The sequence below is a fragment of the Hyaena hyaena genome, unplaced genomic scaffold (assembly GCF_003009895.1).
Source record: "Hyaena hyaena isolate Hyena2069 unplaced genomic scaffold, ASM300989v1 scaffold_900, whole genome shotgun sequence".
Classification (NCBI taxonomy): Eukaryota; Metazoa; Chordata; class Mammalia; order Carnivora; family Hyaenidae; genus Hyaena; species Hyaena hyaena.
In genome coordinates, this window is record NW_024081535.1 from 584,520 (window position 1) to 610,035 (window position 25,516).

The 25,516-nt window shown below is 37.7% G+C and overlaps 1 protein-coding gene across 3 annotated transcripts in view; it reads left to right on the plus strand.

Moving 5' to 3' along the window:
* The first annotated feature begins 7,331 nt into the window (after positions 1-7,331).
* The window catches only part of RIF1 (replication timing regulatory factor 1), a 66,540-nt gene continuing 48,355 nt past the window's right edge, over positions 7,332-25,516 (plus strand). For 2 of the 3 annotated variants that reach the window (XM_039220675.1, XM_039220674.1), the window contains exons 1-10: positions 7,332-7,446; positions 7,828-7,941; positions 8,704-8,782; positions 12,126-12,222; positions 13,308-13,435; positions 13,528-13,622; positions 14,745-14,934; positions 16,704-16,796; positions 21,228-21,366; positions 24,406-24,557. In XM_039220675.1, the coding sequence (XP_039076606.1) occupies positions 7,838-7,941; positions 8,704-8,782; positions 12,126-12,222; positions 13,308-13,435; positions 13,528-13,622; positions 14,745-14,934; positions 16,704-16,796; positions 21,228-21,366; positions 24,406-24,557 (1,077 nt within the window). In that variant the 5' untranslated portion in view covers positions 7,332-7,446; positions 7,828-7,837. Of the gene's footprint in view, positions 7,670-7,827; positions 7,942-8,703; positions 8,783-12,125; positions 12,223-13,307; positions 13,436-13,527; positions 13,623-14,744; positions 14,935-16,703; positions 16,797-21,227; positions 21,367-24,405; positions 24,558-25,516 lie in introns of all 3 variants that reach the window. The other variant, XM_039220673.1, reaches the window with a different exon arrangement.

The following is a 25,516-nucleotide window of genomic DNA, read 5'->3' on the forward strand; positions in this document are numbered from 1 at the left end:
TACTGATTGAGCCACCCCGAAGCCCCCACTGCAATTAATCTTTAAGAAACTATTGCTTGTCAAGTTCCAGTGTTACATCAAAGAAGAATATCCTCAATTGTTGGTAAAAGATACTAAAATGCTGATCCCTCTTCTAACTATATACTAGTGCCAGGATGCGTTTTCTTCCTATTCTTCAGAAAAGCAACATAGCACAATAAATTGAAGGTAGAAACCTTTATGAGAACTCAGCTGTCTTCTATTTAGTCTTACAAAAAAGTAAAACATGCCATGTTTCTATTTTTTCATAAAATCTTATCATTATATATAATGTTTATGTTAACATACAATAGGTTCACTATTGCTTTTTTAAAAAAATTTTAATGCTTATTTTATTTTTAAGAGAGAAAGACAGAGCATGAGTCATGGAGGGGCAGAGAAAGAAGAAGACACAGAATCTGAAACAGACTCCAGGCTCTGAGCAGTCAACACAGAGCCTGACATGGGGCTGAAACGCACGAACCATGAGATCATGACCTGAGCTGAAGTCAGACATTTAACCAGTTGAGCCACCCAAGCACCCCGGTTTTGTTTTTTTATAGAATATCCTTTGTTATGGGTTTTCTGATACTTTCCTCATGGATAGATTCAGGTTATGAATTTTTGATAGGCATACCCTATCAGTTTGTACCAGGTTTGATGGTTTTCACAGGTGTCTCCACTGTAAAGTTACCATTTGTCTCTTATTTGATAAGTATCTTAAGGGGAGATATTTTGATACTATTCTCTATCAGACTTTTGCTCAATTGTTTTATTTTATTATTTTTTAATATTTATTAATTTTTCAGAGAGATAGAGAGACAGAGCATAAGCAGGGGAGGGACAGAGAGAGACAGGGAAAGAGACACAGAATCTAACGCAGGCTCCAGGCTCTGAGCTGTAAGCACAGAGCCCAACATGGGGCTAAAACCCACAAACCATGAGATCATGACATGACCCAAAGGCGGATGCTTAACTGACTGAGCCACTCAGGCACCTCATTGCTAAATGGTTTTAGTACCTACTGATGATTATTGCCTGAATCAATTATTACTATAATGGTTGCAAAATGGTGATTTCCTAACTCTGCCATTTCTTCACTAACATATACATATGTGTGTGTGTATACATGTATACATTTGTATATATATGTTTATATATACAAATATATATTTGTTATTTACTCCTTGTCTAATGTATATGTATATATACATGTTTGTAATTTATTCTTTCTCTAATATATATAATTATATATGTTTTGCTTTTATTTATTTATATATTTTAGTATCACTAGGGGCTCATAGATTCTTTTTTATCTAATGGTTTATAATCCATTGTTTCAGATTCAGCCATGGGAGCCCTTCAAACTGTCTCTGGAGTCTTTTAACATGTTTCCTAATTTTTTAAGCGCTTGTTTACTTTCTGACACAAAAAGATGTTCCAGGTTCTTATGTATTTCTCAGCCCCAGATCTAGAATTAGCTATTTATCTAAGAAGGTCTGGTTCCTTTTAGTGAAACTTTTTTTCCATTAAATATATTTTGGAAAGCCCTGTATATTAGTATATAGAGAGTTGAATAGTATTTTACAGTATAGATGTACCATATATTTAGCATGTCCTCATTGGTTGTTTCTAATTTTTCTTTTTTTACAAACAACTCTGCAATGAACAAGTCTTCATAGTTTATTTTACACATGAATGAGCACACTTGTAGGATGATCATTTAGAAGTGGAAGTTCTGTATCAAAACTTTGAGAACTTAAAATTTTGATAAATACCACAAATTGTCCTTTCTAGAGGTTGTACCCAGTTTTTATTTCCACTAGTATCACATGAGAGCAGACAACGAAGCTTACAAATTTAGGTCAAAATTCTGTTTTATCCATACTACACTTAGGAAATTTAAAATTGTCAGTTATATTAGTTTAAAAGACTAGACAATTTTAGAAAAACTTCCTTAACCCAGTGATCAAGAAAAATAGAACCTGTAATCCTTCATTGAGTGCTCCTGGTGATTAATTAAAAATGGATTAATTTTCTAAATTTGTGATTATGTTCTTTGTCCAGAAAGGCTTGAAGCATAACAATGAGTCATTTTCTCTTTTGGCTTCTCAAAGCTGTCAGTTTCAATTATTTTCGTAGTTCTTGAGCTTATAAAAGACTTTTGTTTTCTCTCCATGAATGTATTGAGATATAGGCAAAGGCTTTCTGCTATAAAAGTTAAAGAAAATTTGGGGTGCCTGGGTGGCTCAGTAGGTTAAGCGTCCAACTTCGGCTTCAGCTCAGGTCAGGATCTCACAGCTTGTGGGTTTGATCCCTGCGTTGGGCTCTGTGCTGACAGCTAGCTCAGAGCCTGGAGCCTGTTTCAGATTCTGTATCTACCTCTCTCTCTGAACCTCCCCAGCTCATGCTGTCTCTCTCTCAGAAGTAAATAGAACATTAAAACAATTAAAAAAAAAAAAGTTAAAGAAAATTTGTGCCTTGTGCTCAATAGGAATCCTAGATTTGGGGCTAAAAAGAATCCTTTGGGGTACATATTAAAAATGCAGATTATGTGGTTTCTCCTGGAACTTCTGTTTTGTAGGTCTGAGAGGGATGGTCCAGATACTTGCATATAAAGAAGCTTCCCTGGGATTCTATTGCACTGATTTTGGAATCACACTTTAAGATATACAACATTAAGTTATTGCTGATACTGTAGTCTCACACTGTAATGTAGACTAGAAAACGAATTTAAACAAAAATGAGGTTTGGGTTTGGGGGTTTTCTTTTTGGAAGCATTTATGGTTTTATAAATATTGTCTTACTTGAATGTGAGAAACTAATGACTCTAACATTTTCTGAATATTTATAACACGTACCTAGTCATTGTTTAGGCAATTTCCATCTATGAACTTGCATATACCTCAGATACCTATTAGGTTAAGTGCAATTAGTCCCACTTTACAGATAAAGAAATTGAAGCACAAGAGATTGAGTAACGTGCCAATGCCACATAGCTAAGATTCAAACCTTATCAATAGAACTCCAGGGTTAGTCCTTATACTATGTTGTCTCTCTTCATTTTAACTCAAAGGGGCTCAATTTTCCCATCTAAAACAGAGTTGGTTTGATCATAAATGGTACAAACTCTTTGCCCAGCTCAGTGGAAAGATTACAACTAAGTACCTTTTGGTTATTACAACTTGATAACATTGTGGGATAGGTCTGAATGTAAGGGCAACAGATTTCATGCTAGTCATAGGTCACTGGGCATTATTAGCTGTGTATATTTACTGTATATGAACTAGTTGATAGGATAAGATAATCTTTAAAAGGCTTTTTCCTTTTCATGCATTATGTGTTACAAAGTCCATCAGTGGATTGTTTAAAACAGAAACTTAAAAAACCTCAAAGTGGAGCTTTCTTTAAATAAATCCTGTAAAATAGTGACCATTTTGGGTAACATTTCAAATGTCTCCCAGAACCCTTATACTCCATAATTTTTATTTTTTATAATTTTTATTTTTAAAGTTTATTTTATTTATTTTGAAAGAGAGAGCACAAGCGGGGAGGTGGGAGAGAGAGAGAGAGAAAGAGAGAGAGAGAATTCCAAGTAGGCTCCACGTTGTCAGCATAGAGCCCAATGTGTGGCTTGAACTCATAATCATGACTTGAGCCTAAATCAAGAGTTGGATGGCCAACTGACTGAGCCATCCAGGCGCCCCAAGTCCACAATTTTTGAATGATGAAAATTAAACTAATTAATACATTTCAGAAAAAATTTGCAAAAGTTTCAATTAAAATAATTTATTCATGAATACATGTAATAAGCACTTATTAAATACTATTTGCTAGCATTTATGCTAGACACTGGGCAATAATAGTTACCATTTGCTGAACTCTGATGTTGGTATTTTTCTTCTCATTTTATGGTTGGAGACATGGTGAAGTTAAGCATTTTTCTGGAAGATCTCAAGTCACACAGTGGCTGTGCCAATATTTGAATCCTCATCTATTTGGTTCCAAATCTGGCCCATTGCATTACTTTGGATTACTGATGGATACTTTACTAAATGAATTACTATAGGGGTCCTGTAAATAGTGAGCATCCATAGGATTCTTTATATTGAATTCTTACCGTGTTCAAGAATAAATCTACTATGAAAACCATACCACCACACGGTTTATGCAAGGGAGGTCTTATTAAACGTTGGTGAACGAATGTAACTTAAATAGGTTAGCTCTAGAGTTACTATGACTACATTGAAGTTCTCTGTTTTACTCGGCAAGGTTCACATTGCTCATTTGTAAATTCAGGCAAAGTACTTTTGTCTCAAAACCACTGTGAAGAATAAATGAAACACTGTACATGTAACACCTAACACTCAATAAAAAACAGTTAAAAAAGCATGCTATAATCTTGAAATGATTATGTTAAGGCCATAAATTGAAACCCTAGGTAGATATTTGGGGGGGCGGGTCTAAAAATTATTAGATAGAATCATTAGGACTACTGGGAACAAGTAGAATAAAGGAGTCACTGAGAGACCTACGATTATAAGGTTGATATCTGCTGTGTAATGGTGTGGTTAAAGACAAAATTGTGAAGTTAGAAGCAATACTGGATCGTGCAAGGTGCAAAGTACAAGGCTTTTCCTGATCTTCTGAGGAGAAAAAGAGATGCAGGATTTGAATAGGCAAAGAAGATAGAAATTGTATATTACTTGAGTGATTAGATGAAAAGACAGATGAATACATAAAAAATTAATTCAAAATGTACTTATTGGGTGCCAGGTACCAGAATTTTATTGCCTAGCAAGAAAAGATCCATGGTGGTAGTTTCAGAATTTCTATAAAAGAGAAGCTTGGGGATAGCAATCTTCTTTGGAAGGGTGTGGAGAGGAGGGTATGGGTGGGGAAGAGGATTTGTCTTAACGACTCTAATCTCTTAGCACTTTAGCTGGGGTTTGAGAAAATACCAAAAAAGAGGGAGGGGCACTGATTGAGATTAGGCTAGAACTAATTATCTTCAGACTAACCTTCAACTCTGCCGCTGCAGACATATAAGGCAGACATGCATAACTAAACAATAATAAATTACCAAGATACTTATTTTAACAGGACTCTGAACAAAGAGCTGTGTCAGCATGAAGGTGCAAGCATTTACTTTTCCTTTGGGGAGGAGTAGATAAGAGAAGGATTTAATAAAAAGTTGTGATTTTAATACAGCCATATTTATCACACTTGAAAAAGGGAATTAATGTTATAAACAGAAGGAACAACACAGATCTTCAAAGACAGATTAGAGACCCTGCAAATTGTTTCCAACGCGGCTGAAGTGGAGGTAAAGCTGGAGATGAAGTGTTAGCAGTGGCCCAATCATTATAGGCCTACATGTTTTGAAATTCATCCTATAGTTTGTTTTAAAAAATTCTTTTAATGTTTATTTATTGTTAAGAGAGAGAGAGAGGGAAGGAGAGAGAGGGTGCACACACACGAGCAAGGGAGAAGCAGAGAGGAAGACACAAAATCCGAAGCCGGCTCCGGGCTCTGAGCTGTCAGCACAGAGCCAGACATGGGATTCAAACTCACAAACTGTGAGATCATGACCTAAGCTGAAGTCAGATACTTAACTGAATGAGCCACTCAGGTGCCCCTGAGATTTATCCTATGATTGATGGGAACCAATGAAGGATTTAGGTCAAGAGCAGCGACAATGATAGAATGCTACCAAACATTTTAAGAAGATCAAAGGACTATGCATTTGAACGAGATACAAGCAACATGACCACCCCAACCTCTTCTTTGTGGTCCCTATACTCGAGGAATTTACATAATCATGGGGAGAGAGAGACAATAAAAATAGACATATGATACAATATCAGATAGTGATAAGTGCTGGAAGAATAAAACAGAGGAAGGCATAGAAGGATTGGGCAGAGGTAACTTGTCTTAAGGCAAAATCAATGTTCTTTTCACTAATCTCATCTCATAGCCACCATTAAAAATTGGTTTCAAGATCCTCTCTCACTTTCCAACACAACATCTCTATTATACTGAAATCTTAATGTTGTGAACCTATCTATATATTCCACTTTTTGTCTAATAACCCCTTTACTTTCTTCAACATCTGTGTTGTCTTGCCAAAGCCCAGAAAATGAGGAACAAATTCCCCTCTGACAGTAATAGAACTCATTAACAGGCTGCACTGAAAACCTTTCTCTACCATATTTTCTACAGTGTCTCTGTATTTCATCCAGACACAAGTTTTCACGATTTTTTAAGTCCTCAATGTTTGTAGTTTGGCTCACAAGATCTGTATGTTTCCTTCCTTCTTCTTCTTTTTTTTTTTTTTTGCTTAAGAAACAAGTTATGTACTGAGCACTTAGTTTGGCAGACACTTGGCTAGGAGCAGAGAAGGGCAAAAGGCAGTCCTGACCTCTGGAGCTGATAGCTGTGTTCAGTGCAAACGAGGCTTGGGGTTTAGGGGATCTGAAATCTGTTAGGCTAAAGTGGAGGAACCACTTGCTGCTGGGCCTTAGATGGCTGGCTTGAAGTTAATACAATCCTGTGTGATGTCAACAGTGCTCAGAGGCCTATGAGAAGGGGAGCAGCATACTACTTGTTCTTGAAGAGTTTCCAGTCCTTTCTCCAAGTGTGACGTCCTGGCCAGCCTCCCACCCTTCAACATCTGGAGTCTAAATAAAGGAATGCAGATCTTCAGGAGTCACCTAAATCTACTGAATCACAATGTCTAAGGGTGGGGCCCAGAAATCTGCACTTTAATCAGCAATATCCCCAGGCCATTGTTATGTACACTTAAAATTTGAAAACCCTAGGCTTCTCCTACCTTTTACCACTTCACTTTCACCAGAAGTAGTTACTAATATCATGGCTATTTTCCGGAGAAGGAAATTGAGGCATAGCAAGGTTGCTTAATTTGCTAACGTCACACAGAGCTAGGGTTTGAAGATCAGCTCCTAGTCTCAAACATTGCAATACGGTCATCTCTTCTCACTAAATGATTTGTTGCTAATATTTCAAAAAGCATCGGGCTTGTAGTTTGAAAAGAGCCTGAAGGCCCACTAAGTTTAGTCTGGTGAACTTCGGCGACTCACTCACATTTTGAATTTCAGGTCCCTCGCCGGTTAAATTTAGGCCTAAACACCCTCACCTGCAAGATGCCCTGATGGGACAGGCGAAGCAGCCGACAGGGCAGGGAGGCGATCGATGATTTAGGCGCGCCGCTGCCTGTTAGATTGGCTCGAGGCTCTCCCGCCAGGCCTGCCCTGCTCCCGCGCGCTCGTGGGCCCGCCCCCGCCGCCATCTTGGCCTAGGAGGGAGCGGGCCGCACGCGAGAGTAAACAGCCCCAGCCGGCAAAGTCGAGTTCCGGCCGTGTCGCGGTGCCGCCGGGCAGCGGCGGAGAGGACGCGGTCCTGATCTTCGTCCGTGAGGTTAAAATCTGGATCGCGGTGCTAGGCCCCGGGGAACCCTCAGCGAGGCTCACCCTCTGCCCCCTCGCGGCGAGACGCCTCGCTCCCCGAGCTTCTCCCGCCCCCCGCGGGTCTCCTCCCACTGTTGAAAGCTGCCCGGGAAAGTGGTGGCGGGAGCGGGCCTGGGCCTGAGCGCGGCGTGGACCCGGCTGCGTGCTGCGAGGCGCAGGAGGAGGTTAGGGTCTTGGGTTTGGGGGCCAGGGGCCAGGCATGTAGGCGCGGTGAGGCGCCGCGGCGGTGAAGCCGGGGGCGGACTCTCGGGCTCGGACCGAGTCACTGCGGGTCTGTTTCTGTCGGTCACTGGGTTTTCTCCTTTTCCGGTTCGTGTCTCAGGGTGGCCGACATGACGGCCCCGGGTGAGAGCCCCCTGGAGCCGCTGTTGGAGACTTTGGAAGACCCTTCCGCCCCCCTTGGAGAGCAGACCGACGCTTACCTGACTCTGACCAGGTAAGACCCGCTGGGGTTGGGGAGGAGGTAGTTGCGGTGGGGCACGCAAAACGAGTTTGTGTATTCTGGAAGTCTGGCGGCTGTGAGGACGCCGGGGTCGTGGGCAAGGTGGGGGGTGGCGGTGCGTGCTAAGTGACGTTCCCCGGTGTTGCCGCGGCACTCAGGGCTTGTGTTTGGAATGAGGAATCCTGCACGTGTGTCTCACAGGCGAAGTGTTTTTTGAAGTTTGGTTAGAAGTGGGTGTGCTGGCTTGATGGTTTTAAGTGTAAGGTGTCCATGTATTGGGATAACGTGGGACCCCAGACTTATTTTTTAATAGGGAGCCAAAACCCGAGTTTCATTTTTAATTATAAATGCCTCGCAGTATTTTTTCCTTTGCAAATCGTATTTTGCTGAATTATCTGTAGTTATTTGGAAATGCTAGGAGAGGTTAACAGTTGGTACAAAAACTATAAAGATTTAGTAAATTTCTAAGTAAATGGGTAATTTGGGCTAGGTTTTCATGCTTTTCACATAGTGATAATGTCTAGATGTGTACACTTTGGATGCAAAAGTTATTCTTGGGGTTATTTTTGCGTTAATTTCAGATGTATATTGCGGGATAAATTCTCTATACAGGTGTTAAGTATTTTAAGCCCCTGGACCAATCAAATTTGTAGAGTTCTAACAAATTTTAGAAGTATAGAGGTGAGTGTTTTAGGGAGTGATTATTATTTCTTTCGTGTGCTATTTGCATAACCTTGTGTTCTTTCTGCTTTTAAGTCGCATGACTGGAGAAGATGGAAAAGAAGTCATTATGGAAATTGAGAGAAAACTTTCTCGGCTATTCAGAGTTTTAAAAGTATGTATGTATTTATTGAATAGTTTCAACTTTGTGGGGAAAATTTTTTACCAGCTATCCCATAAGACCTTTGTTGTTGTTGTTGTTTATATTTATTTTGAGAGCAAGACAGCGACAGGGAGGGGCAGAGAGAGAGAGGGAGACACAGAATCCTAAGTAGGCTCCAGGCTCTGAGCGCAGTACAGAGCCCTTTGCAGGGCTGGAATCCACCAATGGTGAGATCATGACGTGAGCTGAAGTCAGATGCTCAACTGACTGAGTCACCCAGGCGCCCCACTCAAAAGAACTTTGAAATGAGGGGTGCCTGGGTGGCTCAGTCGGTGAAGTCTCTGATTCTTGATTTTGGCTCAGGTCATGATCTCATGGTTCCGGAGTTCGAGTTGGGCTCCAAGCTAACAGCTCAGAGCTTGCTTGGGATTCATTCTCTCTCTCTCTCTCCCTCTCCCTCTCTCTCTCTCTCCTCTCTCTCCTCTCTCTCCTCTCTCCCCCTCTCTCCCCCTCTTCCCCCCCCCCAAAGCTCTCTCTGCCTGTCCCTACTCTCCCTGCTCTCTTTGTCAAAATAAATAAGCATTTTGAAATGACACAAAAGCAGGATTATTTTGAGTACTTAATATTTATCAAGTAGTTTTAAAAGTACATGTATTCACACCTAATCCTCTGTCCCTATGAGGGTATTCTTTAACCCCCACTTTGTAGAAGAAATTGGTTTAACTTGCCTAATGTTGCCTATGGCTACATGAATCTAAAACCTGTGCCTTTTTTTTTTTAACAGCAATTATCAGATTATTTCATGTTTTCTGTCTTGATAGGAATGTACTTTTAAAGTAAATGATTCTGTAATTTTGTCTTTGTTTTGTGGGTAGCATCCTTTTTTTCTTTTTTTTAACCTTCACTTAACATTAGTTTTTGCCACTCTTGCCTGGTTAAAAAACCGTTATTACAGTTATCTTTTTTGCTTATTTGTGGGGAGGTGTTTAACATCTGACTGAGGACTTCTGTTCTTATCCTCACTTGAGTACACAGTGGCTTTGTGATTGCCCCTAACACCCAACTTCTCAATTCCTTCTTCCTTAGAATGAAGAGGTTGAACTAAATCTCCAGAGTTCTTATTTTTATGACTGTGTTTATGTGCTTTTAAAAAGGTATTCTATCATGATATTAAGTGTACATGTTAGCATGATTTCTGCTGAAACGTTGAGGCATTTAAGGTACTGCTTACTCTTAAGTATATCTCTTACAGTCCTCTGTGCTTTTTGTTCATGTAGGCAGGAGCCTTTTTTTTGTAGTAGTTCAAGACTTATTAATAATAGTATATTTAAACAATATTAATAACATTGTCTCATTTTTTTCCTCATTATCCTTCTCCACATTCTAGCAGTATTTTGGATGTGATGAAAACATGCAGTTTTATAAATTTGGTATTTGAGAACATGTAAAAGCAGGAATTCAATGGCATACACTGTTTGTTAATAGAATTTGTAACTTAAATGCCTGATGAATAATTATTTGGAGGCATGTAGGTGGTTAATGATAGGAAAATCAACAGAAGCTGGGCAATCAACAAAACCTTTCTTGGTGAATTATTAGGCACAGCAAGGATAATTGAACTCCTTTAGAACAAGAACCAGGCTAGTTGAAATACAACATGTTTCTATATTGTTTAGAATTCTGTTAGTATTGAGTCTAGGAACCCCCATTTTTAAAATTTTTATTATTTTTTTAATGTTTTATTTATTTTAGAGAGAGACAGAGAGAGAGTATGAACAGGGGAGTGTCAGATTGAGAGGGAGACACAGAATCTGAAACAGGCTCCAGGCTCTGAGCTAGCTGTCAGCACAGAGCCCAACGCGGGGCTCAAACTCACAAACCGTGATAATCATGACCTGAACCATAGTTAGACATCGTTCAACCTACTGAGGCACCCAGGTGCCCCTTCCATATTTTTTTAAAAGTTTGTTTATTTTTGAGAGAGAGAGAGAGCATGAGTTGGGAGAGGGCAGAGAGAGAGACAGACAGATCTAGACAAAGAATCCAAAGCAGGCTCCACACTTTCAGTACAGATAGAGCCCAACACAGGGCTTGAACTCACGAACTTGGAGAACATGACCTGAGCCAAAGTCAGAGTCTTAGTCCACTGAGCCACCCAGGCAACCCCCACCCCCAAACTATTCTTGAAGACAACACTGTTAAGGAATACTTTCAGGCAATATATATTTAATGAAAGTTGATCAGAGATATTCTGGAGATACAGTAGTAGCTCTCAAGGTCTTAGATGTTTAAGACTATCTCTTTGTGGTTCTCTGAACTGGTTGTTCTGTTATTTCTTATGCTCCAGGGTTTGGTCTTCATGTTTTATTTGATTAATTATAAAAGGGGTGTCTGTCCCAAGGAAGTGTCTGTTCATTTTTTTTTTTTAATTTTTTCGTGTTTTATTTATTTCTGGGAGAGCAGAGGAGGGTCAGAGAGAGAAGGAGATACAGAATCCGAAGCAGGCTCCAGGCTCTGAGCTAGCTGTCAGCACAGAGACCGATGCGGGGCTCGAACTCAGGAACCATGAGATCATGACCTGAGCTGAAGTTGTGTGCTTAACTGACTAAGCCACCCAGGCGCCCCAGGAAGTGTCTGTTCATATACTTGACTATTTTTCCTCCTCAAGAACAGCGAAGAGCTGAGAATTCCTTGGATATCTGCTTCAGAGTAGTGGGAGGATTTGAAGATAAATCACTTTGGAATAGGAAATGATACCCAGAAAAATACAGGGTTACAATTATAGAGTTGGGGAATATAGCAGGATTGCCTTTGAGAGGTTTGGGATTTTATAGCTTTCACATACATAATAAGGATTGGATTTTGAATTCCAGATGGACAGTCAAATTCTCCAATCTGCAAAGTAGGGATTTCTTTTAAAAGATTGAGATAATGCTTAAAGCTTCTATCACTTTAGATACTCAGTAAATGTTACACGTTCCAACCCCTCACTGTCTTATAGAGGTGTCACTCACTCTGAAGCTAGGATATCAGCTTTTGTCCTTGAGTCTTTACCTACCTTTTGTGGAAGTGTCTTCAGCATTTGCCATTTGTTGGCTTTTTTATTGCCTTCAGGTGTGTGGAGATGGAGATGTTCTTATCTTTTAAGAGAAACCTTTTTTTAGGTGATCTCTAACTAGTGCCATTCTTCCTTTCTTGGCCAAGCTATGTACATGACTTCCTGATTTTATTCCTTTTTTATTTACTCAAACATTGATTAGATTAAAATAATTTTGTTTTCTGGTCCACTTTTGTTCCCTCAGAATTTATTTATAATTGTAATTGTTTATAACAAATGTGCTTTTTGTTTTTACAGATTCACATTACCAGTCAAAACTCAGACCTCAGTAGTGCTGCTCTACAGGCCTTGGGGTTTTGCTTGTATAATCCCAAAATTACCTCAGGATTATCAGGTAGTTAGATTTATGAATTAATATTTTTTAGAGTTTATAAGTATTTTGATATGTTAAAAGTACTGTTACCTCTCTATTAGTTTTGTGACTTGTAGTCTAGGATTTGCTTTTGACAAATGTTTTATCATCATCATCAGATCTCTTTTTTTCTAGATGTACATTTAAATTTGATACCATAAAACTTGTTCAAAAAAGAGTACAAGCCTATTTAAAAATGATTGCAGTGAAAATTGAACCTCTTCCTATATAAAGTATATTTGCTTTGGAGGTTAATAATTCAGATGGTCATTTATTGTATAAAACAAGCATATGTGCTAAGGAACATGCTGAATTTGAAAATCTTTTAATAGTGGTAATTGGGAATTAAATTTTAGTTCCATAATTTGGAACTAAAAGTAGCTAAGTTTTCAAGTAATTTAATTATTGCTCTGTAGTTTGTCATTTTATTTTATTACTTTTTTAAAGTTTTATTTATTTGAGAGACAGCGAGGGAAAGGCAGGGGGAAGAAGAGAATCCCAAACAGGCTCAGTGCGCCTCAGACCCACAAACCGTAAGATCCTGGCCTGAGCGAAACCAAGAGTCTGACTCAACCTGCTGAGTCACCCAGGAGCCCCTGTAGTTTGCCATTTTAATGCAAACGTGGGAGGGGATCTTTACAAAGGGGGAAATCAGGGATAGTAAGGATGCCTTAAAGTTATTACCATCTTTTTTCTCAAGGTAAAGTTTCTGCCCTTTCTTTTTTATATGTGGAAATGTTCCCAATTTAAAGTAGAAGTTGTTCATTTTAGAGCAGACATACAGGATTTATAACATCTTGTCAACAATTGTCTTTTATCTTCAGTGCTGTTAATGATGCCTGTGTAGTTTTTTCATTTGCACAAAATTAAGGCTACTACTTGTTTTCTCTGGTAAGTTTTGTGTTTTGGGAAGAAGTTTGATATCAGCATTGATTCACTGATCCTTTTCTCTGGATGTGCATTTAATTTTTTGACAATGTGGAATATGTTTTTTTCCCTCTGTTTCTGTATTTGAGGTTTTAAAGGATATAAACTGTTCTACATGATTAAAGCTGCTTGTTTTTCAGACACAGACATTGAAGAACTGCTTTTAAAATTGAATGACAGTGTTAAGAGCTCAGACAAAAATGTACGTACTAGGGCACTTTGGGTGATATCCAAGCAGACGTTTCCCACTGAAGTCATTGGCAAAGTAGTGAGTATGGTTTTTGTATATGTTTTCTTAACTATGCCACTTAAGAAACTTCAGGTTTACTTGATTTGTATTTATTTGGTTCTGTCTTTTAGGTATCCAGTATAATTGATTCATTAGAAATAGTATTTAATAGAGGAGAGATGCATTCTGCCGTTGTTGATTATGAAGCATTAAATGTCATCATAAGGTATGAGTTTGCTGTTTTGGAAGAATAATTGCAGTAAATTTAGAATTTACTTCAAAGAGTAGACTTTGAGAACTTGAATATGAGTTAGACATTGAAAGAACGAAAATGTCTTCTAAAAGTCTCAGGGAGAAAAGGTATCAGGAAAAAGAAGGAATTAGATGAGTTTGAATTAGTAGGTTTCTTTGTTTATTTTTACTGAGTCATAAAAATAAAGTCTTGGTTGAGGGGTCTGGCTGCTTCATTTGGTAATGCATGCAACTCCTGATCTTAGGGTCATGAGTTCAAGCCCTGTGTTGAGTGTAGAGCATACATAAAGATAAATAGAAAAAAAAAGTCTTAGTTATGTTGATGCTGATAACAGAGTTCTGATTCTAAAAATTATTTCCATGAAAGTTTTTGCAAGAGGTTAAAGAATAATAGGCTTTCAAGTAGACTTGGAGGATATGTCGGTAGGCATTAACAGTGACTAGGCAGCAAATGGGAAAACTAGAAAATCCCCAACTTTTTCCTATCCATCCCTGCTCTTTAAAGGACATATTAACACACAAGCCTTATTGGTGTCATTCGTCTTACCTTGTTTTTTCATTCTTTAAAGTTTTCTTTAATTGAGCTATTTGCAGACTTAACTACTTAGTGTTCTGATGCCCTGAGTGATGCTCACGTTACCATTTTCTAGATGTCTTCTAAAAGAATGTTGAATTTAATTGTATAAAAACGTTGATACTATGGGCGGCTGGGTGGCTCAGTCAGTTAAGTACCCGACTCTTGATTCTGGCTCAGGTTGTGATCTCACAGTTTGTGAGATTGAGCCCTGAGTTGGGCTCTGCACAGACAGTGAAGAACCTGCTTGGGATTCTCCCTTTCTCTCTCTCCCTCCCGCCTCCCCCTGCCCTTCACCCAGTTGTGTGTGTGTTTGTGCTCTTTCTCCAAATAAATAATCATTAAAAAAATAATGTGGAAATCTACAAATTTGCAAGTAAAAATTCAATCTGTGTGTGTATGTGTATATGTATACTGAAATAAATGGATCATTGTGTATTTCTTTGTGCTGCTTGTTTTCCTAGTTGTTTAGACATAAAAGGTAAGGTCAAGCTAATTTATTCATTGACTTTCCTATTATAGGCTAATTGAACAAGCTCCAATTCAAATGGGAGAAGAGTCAATTAGGTGGGCAAAACTCGTCATACCTTTAGTGGTTCATTCAGCCCAAAAGGTACATTTGCGGGGAGCAACTGCTCTAGAGATGGGAATGCCGTTGTTACTTCAAAAACAGCAAGAAATAGCATCTATCACAGAGCAGCTTATGACTACTGTAAGTATTACTTTATGTAAGGATTTTTTTGAATATTGTGTTGTAAGTTTCTGGCCCAAAATTAGAGCTCATAGTGGTATGATTTCATTATGATCTAGGAAGTTCCTCTTTGAATAAAACATAAGTAATTGCTTAAGGTAGTGTAGGCAAATTGCTCCTAGATTAACTATTCAGTGTTTGTACAATTTAGGCATTTTACTTCATCACCAATGAATAGTGATTGAAAGGGATTGCATTTTTTTTCTTTAAAAAAATTTTTTTTAATGTTTATTTTTGAGAGAGAGAGACAGAGCATGAGTAGGGGAGGGGCAGAGAGAGAGACACACACAGAATCAGAAGCAGGCTCCAGGCTTTCAGCAGAGAGCCCGACACAGGGCCCAAACTCACAAACTGAGATCATGGCCTGAGCTGAAGTTGGACACTCCACTGGCTGAGCTACCCAGTTGCCCCAAAAGGGATTGCATTTCTGGAAAAGGGAGAGCATTAATTTGAGTGCTATTTGGATTGTTTGAACACAATCCCAATAGGTATAAATTTAAAGCACATAAGTGCATGTAATGTATACAGTTTCCTAATAACTTTTCTACCTTTATTCTTGTAACAAATATTTATTTAGCACTTGTTATATGCTGGGCATTGTTTTAGACACTGATTATAGCAGTGAACAAAAGGAGTTTGTGGAGTGTATTGTCTAGTGGAAGAGGCAATAAAGAATACAGTATATTCAGTAAAGAGCATGAAGGAGAACAGACTAAATAAAGAGTGCCATTGTAGAGGAAGGGTGAGGCAGTCAGGGAAGGAAAAAGAATAGAATATTTGAACCATGATTTGAAAGTGGTATAGGAATTAGCTACTTGGATAATATGGAGTAAGTTCATTCCAGGCAGGAGAAACCGTGAGAGCAAAGGGCCCTGTTCTGATGGTTGTATGTTGTTTAGTGTACAGTGAACACTGGGCAAGGACAGTATGATAGAGTGAATGAGGGTGAGAGGATAGATGATATTCAGAGGAACAGAGGGCCAAATCACATAGGACCTTGGGGATATTGTAAGGAATTTTTCACTTTGTTTTATTGAAAACCGCATTTGAAGGTTTTGAGTATCGAGCGTTATATGTACTGACTTGGGCTTTAAAGAGATTGCTGTGCCTGTGTCGAGAATAGACCCTAGAGGAGTTGAGTAGAAGAAGGGAAGGTACTTCAGAGGTAACTTCAGTAATCCAGGTGTGATGAGGAACCCTTCCAGATTTTAAAACCTTGGATTTGTTTATTTTTTAAAATTACTGTCACTAGGTCTCATGGTAATGTTTGGAGCCTAATAAAGTAGCTCCGTTGTCTTTGCAAGTTTTTTTCATTTTGATAAATTTATTTTCTAAGAGTATATATGAAATTCTTCATAAATTTGAACTAAAATGTTCTTAGGTGTCTGTTACCCGTGAAGCTATTAATGAAGTTTTAAGAGTGAAAAGTTAAAACATCATTTGAACTCTCATGATATACATGCTGAAGTTTTCAGGGAAACGTATATTGGTAGAAAAATATTAAGCTCAATTGAAAGATGGAAGAACAGATTTGTGGTAAGACAGTTATAGTAAGATGTTAACTGTATGTATTTGTATTTGGAAATTCACTGTAAAACTTTCAGCTTCGCTATATGCATGGAAATTTTTCTCACAAAACATTGGGAAAAGCTACTCAACTGGGATAGTCTGATACTACATATTTTGTTTTCCAGGAGTCTTTTGGTAAATGTTTTTGCATTTCTTTGCAGAAATTACTTTCAGAACTCCAGAAGCTATTTATGAGTAAGAATGAGACTTATGTGTTAAAATTGTGGCCTTTGTTTGTCAAACTTCTTGGGAAGGTAAGCCCACAGATAATGAATATAGTTCACAGTTTATACATGTGAGTCCCTTTCATTTCTTAACTTTACATAGTGGAGTTGATCCTCATATTCACATATGCCATAGATGTAAATTCAGCTGCTTAATAAACTTTGTTTGCAAACCTGCTGTAAGTACCTCTGCTTTTCCAGTGAGTTGCAAATCTGCAAAATGGCAAAAATTTGAGGTTCCACCCCTACCCCAGTGTGCAGGTTCCCAGCTGAGGTAGAGCAAGGTTATGCTATGCCTTTTTATTTGAGTGCTCAGTATTTGTTTTTAAACAGATGTCCTTTTCATAATCCACTTAGTGACATATTATTCACGTTTTGTGCTTTTTCTTGGTGAATTTAGTTTTAAATGACCCTCAGGCTTTGTGCCAAAGTGTTGTCCATGGTTCTTAGGCACAGGAAGATTGTGTGATGTGCCCTGGGGAGAAATTACATATATTATTTAAAAAATTTTTTTAATGTTTTTATTTATTCTTGAGAAAGAGAGAGACACAGGGCTTGAGGGAGGGATGAGCAGAGAGAGAGGGAGACCCAAAATCTGAAGCAGGCACCAGGCTCTGAGCTGTCAGCACAGAGCCCGACCTGGGGCTTGAACCCACCGACCACAAGATCATGACCTGAAATGAAGTCGGACACTTAACCAACAGAGCCACCCAGGCTCTGGGTGAGATTACGTGTATTAGATTAGATGAGCTCTGTTCGGGCATGAGTTACAGTGCTGTTGGCTGTGAGTTCATTGTTCATGAAACAGTACATATGGTGTCTTTAGACAGAAATAAATTGTTTTTCATGTTGATTGGTTGACAGAAAAGTTTCTCCTAGGAACCTAACCCTGCATCTTCCCTAGGAGCCATGGCTCAGTACTTGCTAATACAGTGTTTGTAGTAGACTTTATAGAACTTTGGTGAATAATGAGGATCGACTACATGTTCTGTCTTTAAGCCAGGTTTTGTGTGTGTTTGTTTGGTTTTGGTTTTTTGGTTTTTTTCAGGGGTGGGGAGCTGTTTTTCTTTATTGTGATGAATAAACATTTATTATAACCATCCTAAGTACATTTCAGTGTCGTTAAACATACACTCAGGTCTTGTAAACATCACTGCTATCTATACCTAAGACTTTTTAATCTCTAGTAACTTTATATGTGTTTAGCAAGAACTGTTTCTGCTCTCCTAGCCCCTGGTTTATTTATCTTTCTATATATAGCTTATTATGCTAGACATAATTTTTTCAAGTTTTATTCATGTTGTAGCACCTAACTAAATATCTTATGGCTGAATATTTCATGGCGTATAACTCAATCTGTTTACTCATTTGTTGACAGACATTTGAGTTATTTTTACCTTTCAGCTATTGTGAATGATTGCCATAAACATAAGTGTACAAATACCTGCTGTCTTCTCGACTTTTCAATCCCTTGGATATATGTATAAGAGTGGAATTGCTGGTTCCAACTTTTTCCACAGTGGCTTCACCATTTTACATTCCTACCAGTAATGCACCAGGGCTCCAGTTTTCCCATATTCTTGCCAAACTTGTTATTTTTTGTTTTTTTGATATGATAGCCATTCCAGAACATTTTGTTTTGTAAAACTGGGCTATTTTAATGTTTTTGACAATACATAAATAGTTTTCTTGATTACAGACATACAAGGCTGTTGACATACAAGAAACAATCATAGTAATGGTGGGATTTCCTGATTGGTGTACAATCTTCAGTAATTATAAGGAGTTATATGTATGTATGTAACTGCTGTCAAGCCAGTGAAACTGTATCTCTGCATCCATCATTTTCAGGATTGTTAGTAACTTGGGTATATTTCTCCCAAATAACCTTACTGTTTGTGTCAAAATAACCTTTGGTAGTAATACCCAAAGTTGTATATAGTGGGGATAAAGGGTTTTTCTTTACACCATATGTTGAGGTAAAAGGTGACTTTCAGGCGGAGATGTTTTGTGTCAGTCTTCTTGAAACATAAGTCCATTGGCCTAATTAATCTTTCACATTTAGGTGGTTTTCATATAAATCCATTTCCAGTGGAGCAGACTGTAGTTATAGCAACCAGCCTCATCTTTCCCTTTCCTGTTCCAGTAACTTAAAATTTGTTTCTTCTTGGACATTAACCTTGGACAGAGAGGGCCTTCCCATTTTCTTGCTTTCCCTTTTTGCTTTTAACTATATTTGAAAGTACTTTAGCTCAGGGCTGTCCCTCTGTGTCGAATTGGTAGCAGGTATTGTTCCCTGTGAATCTCTTAATCACTCTTAAGTTTGGTGTTTCCCTTTCATACATTTTTTTTTTCATACTTTTTTTAATCGTATTTTTTTTATTAGCATGGTGCTGTTTATGGTAGTGTTTAGCCTTCAAACCAGTTTGAACATTCGAGAGCTTCTTTCCTTCTTTTGCTTTTTCTCATAGTAATCCAAATGATATCCAGAGTAGTTATAGTGTAACTCAGTAAGTTGTTTTGTGGCTGGTGATTTTTTTTTTTTTTAGAGAGCAAGAGCACTGGGGAGGGGTTGGGCTCTTTCTTCAGCACCCTCCACACCTAGCACAGAGCCTGATGTGGGGCTTCATCCCACAGCCCCGCTGTGAGATCATGCCATGACCTGATATGAAATCAAGACTTGGACATTTAACCAACTGAACCACTCAGGCACCCCTGCCCACTTTTTATTTGGGTGGTTTGTATTTTTGAGTTGTAGAAGTTCTTTATTTTGGATGTTAATCCCTTATCAGATAGGGGATTTTCAAATCTTTTTTCCTCATTTTGTATATTATCTTTTCAGTTGATACTGTCCTTTGGTGTACAGGAGTTTCTAGTTAGCTTGTTAATTTGTTTTTAAGTTTATTTTGAGAGAGAGAGTGAATGAGCAAAGGGAAGGGGAGGTAGAGAGGATCCCAAGATGTGGGTCTTGAACTCACGAACCATGAGATCATGACCCACACTGAATCTAAAAGTCGGACGCTGAACCAGCTGAGCCGCCCAGGTGCCCAGGAGTTTTTAGTTTTGATGAAGTCTCTTAAAAGTTAGATTTTCTTTCATTGCCTGTGCTTTAGGTGTCATAGACATGAAATTCTTGCCAAGTCCAGTGTCATGAATCTTTTTCCTTGTGTATATGTATAGGATTTTTATAGTTTTAGTTCTCATAACGTTTTATATTTGATTGATTTTTTAGTTTATTTTTGTATATAGTATAAGGCAGGGGTCCAGTTTTCATCCTTTGCATGTGGATATTCAATTTTGCAACACTATTTGTTGAAAAGACTGATCTTTCTATATTGAATGGTCTGTTGACACCCTTGTTGAAAAGTCAGTTGACAGTATATGTGAGGGATTATTTTGGGGCTCTCTATTTCATTGGTCTGTATGTTTGTACTTAAACTATTACCATAGGCCTTAATTACTTCAGTTGTGTAGAAAGTTGGGAAGGCAGGTAGTGTGAGTTCTCCAACTTTATCCTTTTTCAAAATTGGTCTGGCTGTTTGGGACTCTTTACAGTTCCATAATGAACTTGAAGATTGGCTGTGAAAAAGCTGCTGGACTTTTAATAGAGATTGTGTTGAATTTGTAGATTGCTTTGTGTAATAATTGACATTTTAATGGTATTAAAAAATCTTTGTATACACGAACATGGGATGACTTTCCATTTATTTAGGTCTTTTTAAATGTTCTTCAGCAATACTTGGTAGCTTTTAGTGTAACAGGTCTTTCACCTCCTTGGTTAGATTTATTTCTAAGTTTTCATTCTTTTGGGTGCTATTGTAAATGGAAATAACGTGATTTCCTTTTCAGATTGTTTGTGGCTGTTGTGTAGAAATGCAGCTGATTTCTATGTGTTGATCTTGTATACTGAATTTATTAGCTCTAGTAGCTTTTACTTATGCATTCTCTAAGCAAGTTATTTTTTGTTATTTATATTCTGTTCAGTTTATATGTGATTTATAGCTGGTTGAGGTTGCGGTTTCATTTATAATGTATTTTTCCTTGTTATTCATTATTGCCATTTGTCCATTTTCTCCTTAACTTTTTGTCTTTTTCAGTATATTAGAAAATGCTATTTTTATTAGTTTCAGGGTTCGACATTTCTTACTTTTTTTAATTACTGATTTTTTTTCTTATGGATACCGTTAAATTTTACCGTTGGTAAAATTTGGGATTTATCTTAAACATTCCTCATTTTCCCTGGTATTTTAGAAATGTTCTGTGTTAGGCATTATGTATTTCATGGAGTCTTCTATTTTGTGATCCTGAGTTTTGAGTGTACATACAGAATTCAGTACATTTTAAACTTCAGGTTAAGACTTTCCATAGCTAACGTTGAATGAATTAGATACGTGGATAATAATAGTAGCTATACATTGTTTTAGGCAGGTAAATAACTTTGTAATAATTTTTCATTTTTAGACCTTGCATCGAAGTGGGAGTTTCATTAATTCTCTATTACAGCTGGAAGAACTAGGATTTCGTAGTGGAGCACCCATGATTAAAAAAATAGCATTTATTGCTTGGAAGAGTTTAATAGATAATTTTGCTTTGAATCCAGGTAGGTCCTATTTAAAATTTTTTATTTTTCTATAGATTTCACTCAAGGTGAAAAGAAAAAAGCTTTTCTGATTATTTTGGGCTTAATATTGAAATAACCTATTAAATATTTTTTTTAAGGGAATAAACTTATAGCTAAAAATAGAATTAGAAAGGCTAGGCATTTTTGAAATTTACAGATAAAAAATTTGTTTTAAACTGTTTCAAAAGCTGAACAAAATGACAGCTACCATTTCTGGCTTTCTTAGTATGTTCCAGCACTTAGTTGAGCACTTTGGGAACCTCTGATTTAATCATCACAACAGACCTGAGATATTAAGTGCTATTGCTATTATAGAGGTTAAGTAATTTTTCTTTAATCCAGCTTTTATGATTCATTTTTAAAATATTTTTTAATTTTTTAATATTTTATTTATTTCAGAGAGAGAGAGAGAGCGTGAGCAGGGGAGGGTCAGAGAGAGGGGGAGATACAGAAACTGAAGCAGGCTCCAGGCTCTGGGCACAGAGCTCTGAGCGCAGGCACAGAGCCCAACGCGGGGCTTGAACCCATGAACTGTGAGATCATGACCTGAGCCGAAGTCGGACACTCAACTGACTGAGCCACCCAGGCGCCCTGAGAGATTAAGTAATTTATCAAATGTCACATAGCCAGCAGCTGGTAGGAAACAATTATGATTGCTATGGAACAAAAGTATCAGTGACTGATGAACATTTTTCTTTCAGGACCTTTAGAACAGTACCTAATAGTGGGTTATTACCATTAATATATAGAATTGACTCCTTTTGATTTACCTTAACTTTATCTTACTATTGCCTAGTGGAGGTATTTGATACATAGTTGACCCTTGAACAGTGTGAGAGTTAGGGACACCAACACCCCACCACAGTTGAAAATCTGTGTATAACTTTTGACTCACCCGAAATTTAGCTCCAAGTAGCTCTGTTGACCAGAGACCTTACCAATAACATAAATTAGTCGATTAACCTGTATTTTGTATATGTATTATAAACTTTGGTCTTATGATAAAGTAAGCTAGGAAAAAGGAATGTTAAGAAAATTAGAAGAGGAAATACATTTATAGTAGTGTACTGTAAAAATAATTTGTGTATAGTGGACCCATGTAATTCAAACCTATGTTGTTCATAGGTCAACTGTAAATATGAAAAGATATGTAGCCCCAAAGTAGGTCAGTATGAGTACTTACTTAACTGGATAGTTAATCTTAGAAATAACCAGTATTAGATGTTTATAAGATCTGCTAAGTAATGTTGATTTCCTGCTATATTTTTCTCTGGCAGAGATCATTAATAATCCCTTTTTTCCTTTTTAAGTGTGTTTTATAAAGTGATTTTTTATTACCTGTGAATTTATTGAAATTATTGGTAAAAGTGCATTGCCAGGCACAAATTGTAATTGTAAATGTTACCTTTTTGTTTATGAACTGGTAATGTAAGTTAATGTTCTGGACTAAACCTGTTGGACTTATGTAAAAGGTTGAGCATTAAAGCATAAAATAGACATAACTTAAAGAAGGTAAATAAAATGCTGTCTCATTTGAAATAAGTCCAGAGTTAAAAAGTCTGTCCCTGGTATTATGGATCCAAGAAGTCTTAAGGAATCAGATGCCTATCTTTCTCTTCTGTCATCTTCAGTGTGCCTTAATTATAGATAACAGGAAGGGGAGAGGGCAGAAAAGCAAAAATGAACTTCTTCTCAGCTGAGCAATCTAGAGCTTTCCAGAAATTCTGTATACAGTTCCCTTTAAATCTCATTGGGTAGAATGGCTAAATGGGAGACTGAGTAAAGAAATAAAACAATGGGTATCCATCACTGTCCTGAGTGAAAGAGGTCCTATGACTAAAAGGTGGCAGCTTGATATCTGCTGAAGGGATAGTATTGTGGCACTCCTCGTACATATAGTAGGAGTTCAAAAAGGATTAGAGTATTTGTTCACACAGTGGTTTGACTTTATTTTCTTTATAGAAATACTAATTGTGAAAGCTAAATGGTAAAATAGCTGTCAGATATATTAATGCCATTCCACCAAATAACACAGCTGGACATATGCTTTAAAATCCTTGTTAAGTCTTTTGATAATTTACCTGAGCACAGAGGTCTTTTTGTGTGTCCCCAGTTGTGACACTCAACATGGAATATTAGGCTGAATAGTGTGTTGTGAGGACTGTGTTGAAGTTTAGCAGTACCCCTGGGAGCCCTCCACTAGATGCCAACAGCATTCTTGGTACCTCCTGCGTCTCAGGTCTAACAGCCAGAGATAGCATAGACAATGCCAATTGTCTCTTGGTGGGAAAATTGTCCCTGGCACACCCACAATATGTAGTAAACATTATTATTCTGTTTATTTATTTTTATTTTTTGCCATATTAAGTATATTCTAATACTGGCGTTTGTCAAAGTGAAAATTTGAGGTGTAACAAGAACAGTTGGTTTAAAAAAAATTTTTTTTAAGTATTTTCTTCTTTTTGAGAGAGAGAGAGAGAGAGACAAAGCATGAGCATGGGAGGGGCAGAGAGAGGGAGACACAGAATCTGAAGCAGGATCCAGGCTCTGAGCTGTCAGTATATAGAGCTTGACATAGGGCTTGAACTCACAGACAGCGAGATCATGACCTGAGCCAAAGTGGGACACTTAACCCACTGAGCCACCAGGTGCCACCCGAAGTATTTTTTTTAATGTTTATTTTTGAGGGAGAGAGAGAGACAGTGCAAGCTTGAGGGAGTGAGAGGCAGATAGAGGGAGACAGAAACGGAAGCAGGCTCCAGGCTCTGAGCTGTCAGAACAGAGCCCCATGTGGGGCTCGAGCCCGTGAACTGTGACACTATGGCCCGAGCCAAAGTTGGACACTTAACTGACTGAGCCATCCAGGCACCCTTAAAAAAAATTATTTTTAATCTGTTCTCTTGCAATGATAAAAGGACACTTAAAATACTTAGTCTTAAAATTTAGTTTTTAGCAAAACCACAAAATTTAAATTTAACTTCTTACATGTTTTTACCCACATGCTTATTTTCTTTTAAGAAATATTATGCAGTGCGAAAAGACTGAAGTTGTTAATGCAGCCTTTGAGTTCCATCCATGTGAGAACAGAAACTCTAGCATTAACAAAACTAGAAGTCTGGTGGTATTTACTAATGAGACTTGGACCTCATCTTCCTGCTAATTTTGAACAGGTAATACAAGTTTTGGCTATAATTGGAGTTTTTTAACGCGTTCTTAAACTTATTATAATTTACTGTCCAGTTGGTTTCCATACAACACTCTGTGCTCATTCCAGCACATTCTTAAATTCTTAATAGTCTACTCTTTTGGTGTTAAATTTGCTGTGTTAGCAGACCACAGTATATAAAAAAAATCTTTTTTTCCTAATGCAGAATATTTTATTTCCCTGGAAAGATTTTCCAGTTGTGTGAAATGGAGCCTCTAAGCTTTCTCAACCAGCAAACACTCAGATAGCTCTTCTTACTCTAAAGTCATTTTGAAAGATTTTTAAAAGGAAATTTCATAACATTTAGAATGTAATTGAGAATAAAATCAACACTACTGAAGTAGAAATCAAGTGCTACACTGGGTTGATAAGAAATTGGATCAGTTCTTATTTTTTGTAACTTTCTAGGTTACATAATGGTAACAAATCTGTCTAATCTGAGGACCGTAGGCTTTGGCCCTCTTCCTTGATGGTCACGTCATCGGTGGCCACTATGGCGGACCTGCTGCGGCCTAGCAGCAACTGCTTCTCCACCCCTACTGGCGCCATCTTGCCAACTGCCCTTGCTGCCATTTAGACATAAGGTTTAATCCCTTTCATACCTTATTTTTGCAGTGAATCCCAGTTTTGGTTTCTGAATATTTGTACCATAAGTAAACGTGGATAGCTCTGATAATTCCTTTTATCTTTTCATCTCTTTATCTGGGTTTTTGGAGTACATTTTACTTTTAAATCTGTAGTTTTGGTCTTCTCATCTTATGTGTATAACTGCATAGCAGTGAGTATATTCTTGGGATTTTATAATATACTGGAATTTTCAGCAAGTTCATAAAATTTTAATTAATGTACTAAAGATTTTAAACTTAATAGCATGAATTAATTAGAATTGGGCATTAATGGTAATATGTAACTGAGGTCATAATT